The 13,029-nt window shown below is 45.4% G+C and overlaps 1 protein-coding gene and 1 long non-coding RNA gene across 5 annotated transcripts in view; one reads left to right on the forward strand and one right to left on the reverse strand.

The window, feature by feature from the left end:
* Positions 1-32: 32 nt before the first annotated feature.
* On the forward strand, positions 33-8,886 carry LOC107400777 (uncharacterized). The gene is made up of 2 exons (XR_006075406.2): positions 33-172; positions 8,458-8,886. It is a non-coding gene; the product is annotated as an uncharacterized LOC107400777 (long non-coding RNA).
* Positions 5,899-13,029, reverse strand: part of Cops3 (COP9 signalosome subunit 3) — a 29,208-nt gene continuing 22,077 nt past the window's right edge. For 3 of the 4 annotated variants that reach the window (XM_006973621.4, XM_042284114.2, XM_076542475.1), the window contains 3 exons: positions 10,802-10,915; positions 8,939-9,019; positions 8,354-8,662 (listed from right to left, as the gene is read on the reverse strand). In XM_006973621.4, the coding sequence (XP_006973683.1) occupies positions 8,609-8,662; positions 8,939-9,019; positions 10,802-10,915 (249 nt within the window). In that variant the 3' untranslated portion in view covers positions 8,354-8,608. Of the gene's footprint in view, positions 6,314-8,353; positions 8,663-8,938; positions 9,020-10,801; positions 10,916-13,029 lie in introns of those variants that run through there. The other variant, XM_015992475.3, reaches the window with a different exon arrangement.

Genomic DNA, 13,029 nt, shown 5'->3' on the forward strand with positions numbered 1-13,029 from the left:
CTAACATTTCAAAAGAGTCGGAAAGAATTAGCCAGCGGTTACCCCGGTGTCTACAGAAGAGGAAAGGGAAGTGGAGGAATTTCTCTAGGGCGCTGTGAGTTTTCCTGGCTCCACTCCTCGCCGGTTAGGCTGCCGATCGGAGTCAGCTTCTCCCCTTCGTGAGAAGTGGAAGGTGCGGACAGGTCCTTGGAGGGAGGTTGGTGACAGAGGGAACTGCGGCTTAGCAGGGGTCCGAGCCCGACCGACCTTTGCAAACTAGCTTTCAAAACAGTTCGGGGGACCTTGCCTTGGTGGAGGTGGGGTTGGGTTGTGGGGGAAGGCTGGGGGGCGGGAGGAGGGAGGACAGAGGAATCTGTGGTTGGTATGTAAAATGAATAGAAAATCTCTTAATAAAAAAGAAAGAAAAAAGAAACAACAGCAGCAACAACAACAAAAACAGTTCGGGGTTGTGGTTTTGCTCAATGGTAAGCGCAAGACCCTGGGGTTGGTTCGTAGCGCGCGCGTGCGCGCGAACACACACACACACACACACACACACACACACACACACACACACACACACACACACACTAAGGAGTATTGGTTTGGCTGTGTAAAACTGAATTTTAAAGCCATTAGTGCATAGCGTGGGCCCTTCCTATGAAGACAGATGAGAATTCAGCTCTTGGCCTGCCTGCGGCTTGACGCTGGGACTCAGGCTGCCAGCTGTGTGCAGTGGGGCTGTGCACCCCAGGAAGGTGCTCAGAATGTGGTTCTCAGGAAGTGGGGGCGTTTCAGATGGTCTAAGTAGAAGTAATTGGTAGGTTCATTTGTTTTTCAAATCACAGGGGTCTGATTTCTTTTTCTACAACTTCGTTTTGTTGGAGAGGGAACAGGAGGGAAGAAAATGAAATTGCAAACTTGTGTTTTGTACCTTTGTTTGCAGCCTGGTAAAGATCAAGGAGTGCAGGGTAGAGTTACAATGTTAGGTATTGCCTGAGTTTTTATTCTTACCAATCTAATTACCTCTGATATTGTGAGTCAGTGGTGAAGACCACCTCCTGTCTCCGAAGAGGTTCTTGTGCCCCCCCCCCCCCAACAATGGGGTAAGCAGACAGCCGAATAAGAACAGAGATACTTGTCAACTTGGGGTTAACACCCTTAAACCGGACAAAACAACTTTAAACGGACTGCCACTCAGGATGTAAATGAAACAGGGTTGAACTCTCCAAAGCAGTGGGATGTTAGGAAGAGCCGGGAGAGCTCTGCAAACAGCTCTGAGAACCGTCTGCTGGAAAGAAATCAGAGGACCGGGACGGCTAACCAAAAGCAGTCATTTCGGAGCAGGTCTGGAGGTCACTGAGGGGCAGCAGGAGCTGTCTCAGGCTCCAGTAGGTCCCCAAGGCAGAAGCAGCTAACAGATTCCTTTCTGCAGCCATTGAGACGCCTTGGAGGCTGAGGTGGGAATGAGCAGTCCCTTTGCCTGCACCCACTGATCCAGTCCCAGAAGTCTCAGCCACAGGAAACCTCCTAACTGAAAAGAAGTTTGTCTATGGAAACTGGCTGATGAGAATTTCAGTACTGTGGAGGGATTGGAATATTGCAGGTCCAAAAGCTAGTTACCTTATTTCAGGCTGGTTCTAGCCCTCCAGAACAGCCATTCATTGCCCTCCTCTGTGTCTGAACAAGTAGATAAAAACTTTTTGGAGGGCTGGAGAGATGGCTCAGAGGTTAAGAACAGTGGCTGTTCTTCCAGAGGTCCTGAGTTCAATTCCCAGCACCCACATGGTGGCTCATAACCATCTGTAATGAGATCTGGCTCCCTCTTCTGGTGTGCAGGGACATATGCAAACAGAACACTGTGTACATAATAAGTAAATAAATGAATCTTTAAAAAAAAAAAAAAAGATGAAACTTCAAAAAAAAAAAAAAAACTTTTTGGAGTCTATTAACCAGCCCAACCCAAAAGTTCAGGTAATAAGTATCTTGGCCCTATAGAAAAGCCCCCATCTGGTTGCACCTGCCTCTCTGAGGTACCCAGCAATGTATTTTAAACTTGACTTATGACTTTATTCTGTAAAACTATAAACCCTCATGAAACTGCTTCCACCTTGGAACATTTAATTTGGGGTAACCTAACTCTTGTGTTCCCAGGCCATGGTTACTCAAAATGGCTCCAGAAGACTCCTAGAACCAGGCACTTAAGCCTTCCAGCTCTTCCTTCTCTGTGGAATTCTGTAGCAACTCTGGCTCTTCAGATCCAGAATATCTTAATTTAGAGAGGTTCCAGGGTGCCTAATGACGGTAGGCCTAATTATCTAAATGTGAATATGCAAATAAGGCGGAAAGAGGGCCAATCAGGGAAGAGCTAACAAGCCCAGTGGGACGGGGAAGCCCAGTCCTCCAAAGGTTGCCTGAAGTTCACCGTCATGTCTGCAGGTCACTGTACCTACAGAGGTGGGAAACTCTTGAGGTTGTCTGTTCCTGGTTGCTAAGGTACTTGTCTTGGGCAGTTGTTTTACTGAGCTAACCGAGTTGTCCAGAGGCCTACTTTCTTCTGCTCCTATGACAGCTATCATCACAAACTGTTGAAAAGCTCCCATCATCACACTCGGCCCTAACTTTATTTACTTCTGTCATCAATATAGCTGGGCATGTGGCGACAGGAGCCGGGGTTGAAGTCTGAGGCTAGGCTGGGTGACATGAGACACTGTGGCCATACCACCCTGAACACGCCCCATCTCATCTGATCTTGGAAGCTAAGCAGTCAGGCCTGATTAGTACTTGGATGGGAGACATTGTCTCACAAAGAAAACAAAAACCAAAAATAACCAGGGGCGAGGCATGCCCTGTAGCTTGGTAGTGTTTGCTTAGCATTCAGGAAGCCTTAGGTTCGATCCCCTGCACCACATAAATGCTGGGGTAGTGAAACACGCTGCAATCCCACACGGGGAAGCTGAGGAAGACTGGAGGATCAGGAGTTCGGGTGGGTTTGCAATAACACAAGAAACCTGACCAAACGGCAGATAACTGGAATAACCCTGATGAAAGGCTGTCTGCAGCCTCCTTGTTGCTAATGTTTCCGAAAGTCTAAAAGAAAACATCTTTCCAGGCAGACAGTGGTGGTGCACACCTTTAATCCCGGCACTCGGGAGGCAGAGGCAGGCGGATCTGTTTGTGGCCAGCCTGGTCTACAAAGTGAGTTCCAGGAAAGAAATCTTCCCAACTTTTGTTGAAGAGAATTCATGAAGGAGCCAGCTGCCTCTGTGCTAATGAGTGGAGGACTTATAAAACTTTCTACAAACTAAAATTAGTGACAATGGCCGGTTTTATTTTAAAATACTTACTTTGGTGATTTTGTTTTTCCCATTTTCCTCTTAGTAGCAGGTGTTCTTTGTGCTCTAGGAATAAATCTGCAGGAGCAGGGCAAGATTTCTGTACAGCTCCATTCTTCAGCCCCAGGGTTGTTGGGACTAATTCTTGCTTCTGGGGGTTTAAGACCAATTTTTTGCTGTCTTTTTTGTTTGTTTATCTTTTAACTTGAACGCTTTTCTGGATTTGTTTCTGAAGCTACTGCCTCATTCACACTGTCCTTATCTTCATGATGATAAGGAGGGCTACTAGGCCACTGGCCAGTTCAGTCAAGTCCACTGAGCACTCATTCCTGCTGGCCCTGACCTGTGTGTCACTGCTGTTTTTCTCTGTCACCCATTCTTTGGAAGTGATTAAAGAAAAATTATTTTTGTGTATAAGCGTATGCTTGCATATATGTATGCGTATGTATTATGTGCATGCCTGGAGTCCACAGAGGCCAGAAGAGAGTCTTGGATCCTTTGGAGTTTCGATGATGGTGAGCTATCACATCAGTACTGGGATTCAAACCCAGGTCTCCTGTAAGAGCAACCAGTGCTTCTGCCCACTGAGCCACTGTTCCAGCTCCCCTACTCCAAACAATTGTGTGTGTGTGTGTGCGCGTGCGTGCGTGCGTGCGTGCGTGTGTGTGTGTGTGTGTGTGTGTGTGTGTGTGTAGCCATGGCTGTCCTGAAACTCACTCTGCAGACCAGGTTGGCCTCAAACTCACAGAGATCCACCTGCCTCTGCCTCCTGAGTGCTGGGATTAAAGGTGTGTGCTACCACTGTCCAGCTCCAACCGTTTTTTTTAATACTTTATGCCCATATTTTCAAACTGAACGACGCATATTCACTTAAAGGTCTTTAACCCCCCACCCCACCTTTTTTTGGGCAGTGCTGATGGAACTCAGGGTGGAATATGTGCTAGGGAAGTACTCGACCAATGAATTAAACTCCAACCCTCTTTTTTTTTTTTATGATTTATTTAACTTTATTTTATGTGTGTTGGTATGAAGGTGTCAGATCCCCTAAAACTGGAGTTAGAGACAGTTGTGAGCTGCCATGTGGGTGCTGGGAATTGAACCTGGGTCCTCTGGGAGAGCAGCCAGTGCTCTTAACCCCTGAGCCATCTCTCCAGCCCCCAACCCTCTTTTTACTTTTCGAGACAGGGTCACATTAAATTGCCCAGCTGTCCTTGTACTTGTGACCCTTCTGCCTTACTCTGCTCAGCAGAGGTTACAGCCTGTATACCAAGTTCTGTAGTTCCTGTAACTTTTTTTCCCCCAAGACAGGGTTTCTCTGTGTAGCCCGGGAACTCGTTCTGTAGAGCAGGCTGGCCTCAAACTCACAGAGATCCACCTGCCTCTGCCTCTCAGGTGCTGGGATTAAAAGAGTGCGCCACCACACTCAGCGTGACCCTATAACTTTTAATCAAAGACTGGCTCTTTTATTGCTTCATTTGGCACAAATCCAAATAGAAAACACAAATGTAATGCAGATACTGGATTCTGGGGGCAATTAATGAGTGGTACTAATCTAGGCTATTATCATTTGAGATTACCATGGAAAAACAAACTTGAAGCTTCTTAGAGAACTGGTAGTTCCACCAATGAACACCTACCCATCTTGGATATCAGCAACATATCTAATTCCCTAAGTACAAAGTTGCCAACCTCTGGTATCATACGGATGCTACAGGCATTCGTGTGTCAGCATGTTCACAAAGGAATCTGCTGCGAGAACTGCCTTGAAGGACAGACAGCTAAGGCCATCTTAACTATGCATGCATTTAAATGGGCCCGATAGTGCTCCAAAGCCGAGACAGGCAGCCTCAAAAACAACATGCTAAGCAACAGGTGTGAAGTCCTAAATGCTCTCAGAAGTGAGCAAGGCATGAAACTTGTGGACCTAATGACTTGGCAAAGGAGCCCGAGTCAGGAGAGAAACAAAGATTCTTCAACCCACAACCAGGTCCTGGTAAAGAAAGTGGCACCCAGGGAAAGAGGAGCTGCTCCTTGAGTCCCGGGAAGCCCCAAGAACCGCACGACTGAGGGAGGGCCCTAGTGGGACAGGCTTCCTGCCTTCTGAGTGGGGGTGGGGAGCTCGCCTCCTGACTTGAGTCCACTAGGGCATTTTGAGGCTACTTTTAGGAGCATGGCAGAATGTGACTTGAACCTGGGACCATCCAAACAACTAGTGGCTCTTCTCTCCTGCCTGGCTTACAGCCCTAGTTCCTGCTGCTTCGATGGTCTGGCCTCAGAGAAGTTATAAAACTACCCGAAAGTCACCTGCACTTCCCCCCAACACTGGTTCAGGGATGACAAGGGTCAGTCGGCTAGCAGGTAAGAGATTCTTAAAAAGAGAATGTCACAACCCTTTGAACTCAAAAACTTTCAAGCAATGTGGAATTTTAATGAACCAATCTTGGGAAACAAATATAATAGTATTTATATCACTAGAAGTCCTTACCAGGCATCTTTATTTAGTCACCACTTGAAGCTATTGTAGGTGATTTTAATTTCAGATTCTGATAAATACTGCTCAAATTCAGCTTTTTTTTTTTAAAAAAAAAAAAAAGAGTCCACAGTTCACTACACAAACAGAAGATAAATTCCCTTTAAATATGTCCTCTTTCCAAAACACAGGTATACACAAACCTAAAAGATGCCAGCTACAAGCAATATTAATAATGGAAGAGAATCTGAGTCTAAAGTTGTCACTACTGGCTTATCAATTCCAGAGGACCTACAAGGACAGGTCAACTACCAGTGTGGGTCTACTTTACAGGCCTTGGAAGATTCAAGAGTTTCATTAAATTTTTCTTTTTACATTTATGTGTGCGCATGTGCAAGAATGCCACTGTGCGAGTGTGGCAGTCAGTGAACACGTCCTCTCCTTCCACCATGTGGGTTCTGAGACTGAACTCGGGTTCTCAGGCTTGGTACCTTTACACACTGAGGCATCCCGCCAGTTCAAGGGTTTCCTTAAAAACAAAACAAAAAAAACAAACCCACATTGTATGTACTTGTGTGCCACAGCATCACAGCATGCATGCTCAGGTCATGACAACTTATGGGCATCAGTCCTCTCCTCTTTCCATGTGGGGTGGAGGAACTGAACTCAGGTAATGAGGTTTGGTGGCAAATGCCTTTACCTGCTGAGCCTTTTCACTGGCCCTGAGTTTTGTAAATAGTGAAAATGTAGACTGAGGTATAGCCCAGGGCTAGGGTGCCTGCCTAGTTTTCAGGAGACCCTGGGTTCCATCCCCAAGACTATAAGTAAATGAATGAGTAAATAACACAGATGCCATTTGCCACTTAAAACATTTGGAAAAAAATGCCTATGAGCCAGGCATGGTGGTGTACGCCTTTAATCCTTGAACATAGGAGGCAGAGGCAAGCAGATGTCTATGTTCATGGCCGGCATGGTATTTCCTGGCCATCCAAGGTGCATGAGTCTCAAAAAACATGCTAGTGATAAAAATGATGACATTGATGGTGGTGGTGGTGAACTGGCACGTGTGCATGGGGACAACAGAGGACAAGCTACAGAAGTCTGTTCTCTCCTTCCACATTGTGGATCCTGTCATTTGAACTCAATTCACTGGGCTTGTCCAGAAGTACCTTGTGACCTACTGAGCCAGCTCACTGGCCTAAATGGTATTTTTAAAGAAAAAAAAAAAAAATGAGTTTATTTAGTGCTAGGGATGGAGCCCAGGACTTGATGCATGCTAGGTGGATGTTCTATCATTTAGCCTCACCATAGAGCTCATAGAGAAATTACGGTACGTTTTCACTATTTAAAATATGCTTCTATAATGATATTTAATAGTATTACCCCTGTACAAATCCAAAGAACTAACATTTATAGACCAATATGGTATATATTTTAAAGAATGTATTATTGTATGGCATTGTAGGCATGTACCTACCACAGCACTCATGTGGAGGCCGACAACTCTAATCAGTTCTTCCCACTGTTATGTGATTTTATTAAAATCAAGGAACTAAACTCAAGGTGTCAGGCTACAGAGCAAGTGCCGAGCCATCTCACCACTCTTTCTAAAATTGGTGTGTTGCACGTGTGTGCCCACGTGCATGCACGTGGAGGCCAAAGGAAGACCTCAAATATCTTCTCCACAGCTCTCTACCTCACTTTCTTGAGGCCTTTCGCCGAACCACATTCACCACTCTGGCCAGGCTGGTTGGCCGGTGAGCTCCTGGGACCCAGCTGTCTTTGCTGCAGTTGAACGGTCCTGTCCAGCTTTTCACACGGATGCTCAGGGATGGCTGAGGCCCTTGTGCTTCTTCTTACCACTACGCTACCCCCTTGAAGACCAAATTTACTGCGCTTTAACAGGGCCACACTTCACCAGCACTCTCTACCACTACAGAGGGCTAGCTCAAGGACTTCTGGCCAAGGTGTAATGAGGCTAGAACAAAATCCAAACATCTCGGCAGAGTATCCGAAGATGTTTCAAGAAGAAAAGGGGCTGTTTAAATGGCTCCGTGGGTAAAGGCACACTGAATGCCAAGCCTGGCAATCTGAGTTCATTCTCCAGGACCCACAAGGTAGGAGAATAAATCCCCCTATACATACACACAAAATAAAATACAATCAAAAAGAAAATTAGAGCCGGGAGAAGGCCCAGGACGGCAGAACTCTGCACACATGGTAGGGAGTGCTGAGAGCCAACAGCACCTCAGTCCCACCCACTGCCACCAACTCAGGAATTCTGATGCTGCAGTGTAGATCCCACTCACTCTCCCAACCAACCATCTCCACTCACAATGGAGGTATCATTAAAACCTTTGCAGGAGCTGGGCGGTGGTGGCACATCCTTTAATACTTAGGAGGCAGAGGCAGGCAGATCTCTGAGTTTGAAGCCAGCCTGGTCTACAGAGTGAGTTCTAGGACAGCCAGACTATAGAGAAACCCTACCTCGAAAAAACCAAACCAAACCAAAATGAAACCCTTTGCAGAAGGGGAAATTGGTAGAGAGCACACATTAACATTCAAGGGATTAAAACAAAAAAGGTAACTTTAATGCAATAATAACAATAATCTGAGGATAAATAAATCCACAACAGACTCTAAAGTTTGATTTTTGTTTTCTTTCTTTTGCAGAGACTGGTTTTCTGAAAGCAATAGGACTGAAGATGTTAACACTGAATTTCTCAATGTCCAGGTGGAACCGGCGTGGGACTGGCATGGTACTTCCTGCTGCCCTCTTCATAGGCCAAGGTGACAATTCTGTTAGCTCAGGATGGCGTTAGTTTCAAGAGAAACTGGAGGGCTTGTTTCCTGAATCATCTTCTTGTGAGCCCATACTCTGCGAAGGGGAAGGCAAGTGGTGTGCTGTGACTGACCCTACCAGGACTTGGGAAAGCAGGCATGCCAGCTACTCGGCCTGTCTCCCCTGCAGAAAGCCACCTGGGCCTTCCCTCGCCACACTCACAGGCAGTGCCTGACAAGCACCTCTGTGAACTTATGGGTACTGGTTTTTAACAACAGTGAACTTCTGTTTAATAAATGAAATCATGTTTTTGTGCTTAATGGTAGTAGCCCTCTGTGTCCACCCGTTTCAAATGAGAAGAGCCCTGTTTACCTTTTGAACAAACTGGGGATTCACCGTGATCTCCTGGTCCATGGCCTTCAGCCGTTCATCCAACTCTATACACTTTAGCATCTGTGCAAGAGCCAGAGAATCATGGTCAGCAAGGGGCTTTGGTGAGTCACAGCCTCTGTAACCGACTGTAGTGGGGGGCCAGAGACTCACAGTCACTGATCTGAAAGCCTCAGCTAAGGGCTTCTGAAGTCCAAACATGAGGATTCAAACAGTAAATACATGTACTATATACTACCCAATATCCCAGAGCTGAAAAAAACTACCTTCAGTAAAACCCATCAGCATCTGCCTCACTGAAACCGATTTCACACATATACATACACATACACACACACACACACACACACACATTTATTGTGTATATGTGCACACATGTAAGCACAAACACATGTGCCATGGTGCATCTGTGGAGTCAGAGGAAAACCTGAAGATGTCAGGTTCTTTCTTTTTTTTTTTTGGTTTTTTGAGACAGGGTTTCTCTGTGTAGCTTTGCACCTTTCCTGGAACTCGCTTGGTAGTCCAGGCTGGCCTCGAACTCACAGAGATCCACCTGCCTCTGCCTCCCGAGTGCTGGGATTAAAGGCGTGCGCCACCACCGCCCAGCTGTCAGGTTCTTTCCTTCTACCATGTAGGTCCCAGGAACTGAACTCAGGTGGTCAGGCTTGATGGCACATGCCTTTAACCATTGCTGAGCAATCTTGCCAGTTCTAAATGAAGGTAACATTTTAGGTGACATTTTGATATCCAGGAATTATTTAAAAAAAAAAAAAAGAGTAATAAAGTTCTACTTTTTACTATGTGTTATTTTTTAGGATTCCTGGGATTTTTCTTTAAAAAAAAAAAAAAGTATGAGTACTTAAGTGCACTAAAGTGAACCATGTGTGTGCAGTTCTTGCAGAGGTAAAAAGAGCATGAGATCCCCTAGAACTGGGGTTACAGATGGTTGCTGCTTATGGGTGTTAGGAACCAAACTCATGTCCTTCCTCTGGAAGATCAGCCAGTGCTCTTAACCTCTGAGCCATCTCTCCAGCCCTATCCTGGGAATTTTGTTGTTGGCTCTAGTGTTCAGTCTTGCTATATAGTCCAGGTTGGCCTCAGACTCACAGTCATCTGCCTCCCAAACATCAGGATTAAAGGCACAGGCAGCCACGCAGAGCCAGCTTTTAATTTATGTAACATGACCTCACTCATTTCCTTCCTCCAAGGTCCAGATGATCCAACTTACTCCCAGACCCCAAAGCAGCCCTTAAGAGCAGCAGGCCCTCACACAAAAGGCAGGCTATGGCTGTGGACCATGTTGCTGACACGGCACCCCTGCTCTAGATGCCCAGGGTATTGCTGCTGCTGACCTGGGAGATGCCTTCTGATCTCCCACCTCAATGTCCACAGAGACAAGTCCACACACTGGCAGTCAGGCACAAGTGAGACACTAGATCCCTTGAGTGTTTTTGGAATTCAATTAGGTTTTGGTAATCTATTTGGAAAAATCTATCCTACCATTTAGTATACGGATCCAATCAATCGAGAAGAGTTTCCAGCAGTCACTTTGAAATTAACATTGCAGGAACTGTGTCCACTCGCTGGGAACTGCCTATAAAACACTACTCTGGAGCACAGGAGGCCAATACAGCAGCTCAATCACCCATCAAAAATGTCCAAACACAGGGCGGTGGTCGTGCACGCCTTTAATCCCAGCACTTGGGAGGCAGAGGCAGGCAGATCTCTGTGAGTTCGAGGCCAGCCTGGTCTATAGAAAAAGTTCCAGGACAGGCTCCAAAACTACACAGAGAAATTTAGTCTCAGGGGAAGAAAAAAAACAAAAAGCCCAGGCAAATCGCTTACCTCTTGATCAATGTTATGAAGCATGGCTGGGTTATTATATTTTTCAGGATTATCATGGAAACTGACCATACCGTCCTTCTGATTAATACTTGCAAAAATTTCCCCATCTTCTATCTAAAAAAAGAAAGAAAAAGAAGGAAACCATCAAAGTTTAGACCTGACTCAGAATATATTGTCAGTGATAACCAAAGGTGGAAAAGCAAAGCATAAGTCTTGCCGTGTCACCCAGACTCACCTCAAACTCACGACCCTTCTGTCTCAGACATGGATCTAGGTCACAGGCTGGCTACTTAAAAAAAAATATGTATCGATGTTTTGCCTGTAGAGTAACCCTTGCAACTAGTTACAGATGGCTGTGAGCCACTCTGTGGGTGGTAGGACTCAAACCCACATCCTTTTGAAGAGCAAGTTCTCTTCTTAAGCCCTGAGCTCAATTACACACGCATTTGAAGTACTATCTATTTATTCAGTGTTTATTAAATGCTATATGCTAGGCATCATTACAGAGAGATGCCCAGTAGACGAAAGCTGACACTCGCATACACAACCTCTCCATGGCTGTTTTACCTACCTCCACACCTCTGTCTCTCCCTTCTCCTCTCACTCTCTCCCTTATTTATTGACATAGGGTCTCACTATGTAGCTCTGGCTGGCTTGGACTTCATTATGTAGACCTGGACAACCTCAAACACAGTGATCTGCCTATATCTGGGATTAAAGGCAGGCCTAACACTCTCATGTTTTTTATTTATTTGGTTTTCTTTGAGACAAGAGTTTTACTTTATAGTCCAGGCTGGCTTTAGCTTGAGATCTTTCTGCCTCCACCTCTCAAGTGCTGGAATTATAGGCACATGCCACCACCATGCTGGCTTAACAAACTATTATATCACTGTGTTCTAAAAACATTTTTATTACTTATGTGTAGTGAATATTTTATTATTTATGGCACTGCAGGAGTGCAAGTGCCAGCAGAGCCAGGAGAGTACCTCTAATTCCTGAGAACTGGGGTTACAGACAGCTGTGAGCCACCACTGAGGGTCCTCTGGAACAGCAGCCAGCATGCTCTTACCCACTGAGCCATCTCGCCAGCCCCTTTGTTAATCATGTTCAAGTCAACAATTCAGTGGGATTTAACTGTTTTCAGTCACCACCTCTACTTAGTTCCTAAACATCTGCAACTGTCTCAAGACATTCACCCACCTGAAGCCATTCCCTAGCCTTCATCTTCCCAGCCTGGCAATCACTAACCTGCTTTTTCTCTATGAATGTGCCTGTACCAGACTTTTTTCTTTTGAGACAGGATCTCATGTAGCCACACATGGATCTCATGTGGCCACACACTCTATGTAGCCAAAGGATGAGTTTGAACTCCTGATTCTCCTATCTTTACCTTCCATGTACTGGGGATTACACATGTGCAATCCTATATACAGCTTGAATTAGATATTTTCTATAATGGCAATGTATCTTTTTTTTGTTTTGTTTTGTTTTAAGACAAGGCTTCTACATGTAGCTTTGGAGCCTGTCCTGGAACTCACTCTGTAGTCCAGGCTAGCCTTGAACTCACAGAGATCTGCCTGGCTCTGCCTCCCGAGTACTAGGATTAAAGGTGTGTGCCAACACTACCCAGCACAGCAATGTATCTTAGAGGTTCTTTTTTTTTTTTTTTTTTTTTGTCTCAGTTTATTTAATGTTAAGGCTCCATCTTTCTTTTTCCATCTGCAGAGCTAAAGATTAAAGCCCAGGCTTCACACATGGCAGGTGGGTACTACAGCACTGAGCTACAGTCTCAGCTTGCTTTGTTTTTCTTTTTCGTGGTGGATTTGTGTTTTTGAGACTGAATCTTATATATATATCAGCCCAGGCTGGCTTAGAACTAGAGATCCTCCTGCTAGTGCTGAGATGACAAGTGTGTAGCACTGTGCCCAGCTCTGCCCTTGCATTTTTAAACAGTGTGTCATAGTCACATAATTTATTTTTCTTATTTTTACTGTTGCTACTGTCTGAGACAGGGTCTTACTCTACAGCCTTGGCTGGCCTGAACTCACTATGTAGATGAGGTTGGTCTTGGACTCACAGGACTGACCTGACCCTGCCTCAAGTGCTGAGTGATGATTTCTATTACTTCTGCATTTTAAAACATGAGGCTACAACATGCTTTTGTTTCATCAGTGGAAATTACGCTCTGCTTTTTCTGCAATCTTTTCTACTACTGCTGATTTCAAAGT

Source organism: Peromyscus maniculatus, chromosome 8, assembly GCF_049852395.1.
Source record: "Peromyscus maniculatus bairdii isolate BWxNUB_F1_BW_parent chromosome 8, HU_Pman_BW_mat_3.1, whole genome shotgun sequence".
In the NCBI taxonomy this organism is placed as follows: domain Eukaryota; kingdom Metazoa; phylum Chordata; class Mammalia; order Rodentia; family Cricetidae; genus Peromyscus; species Peromyscus maniculatus.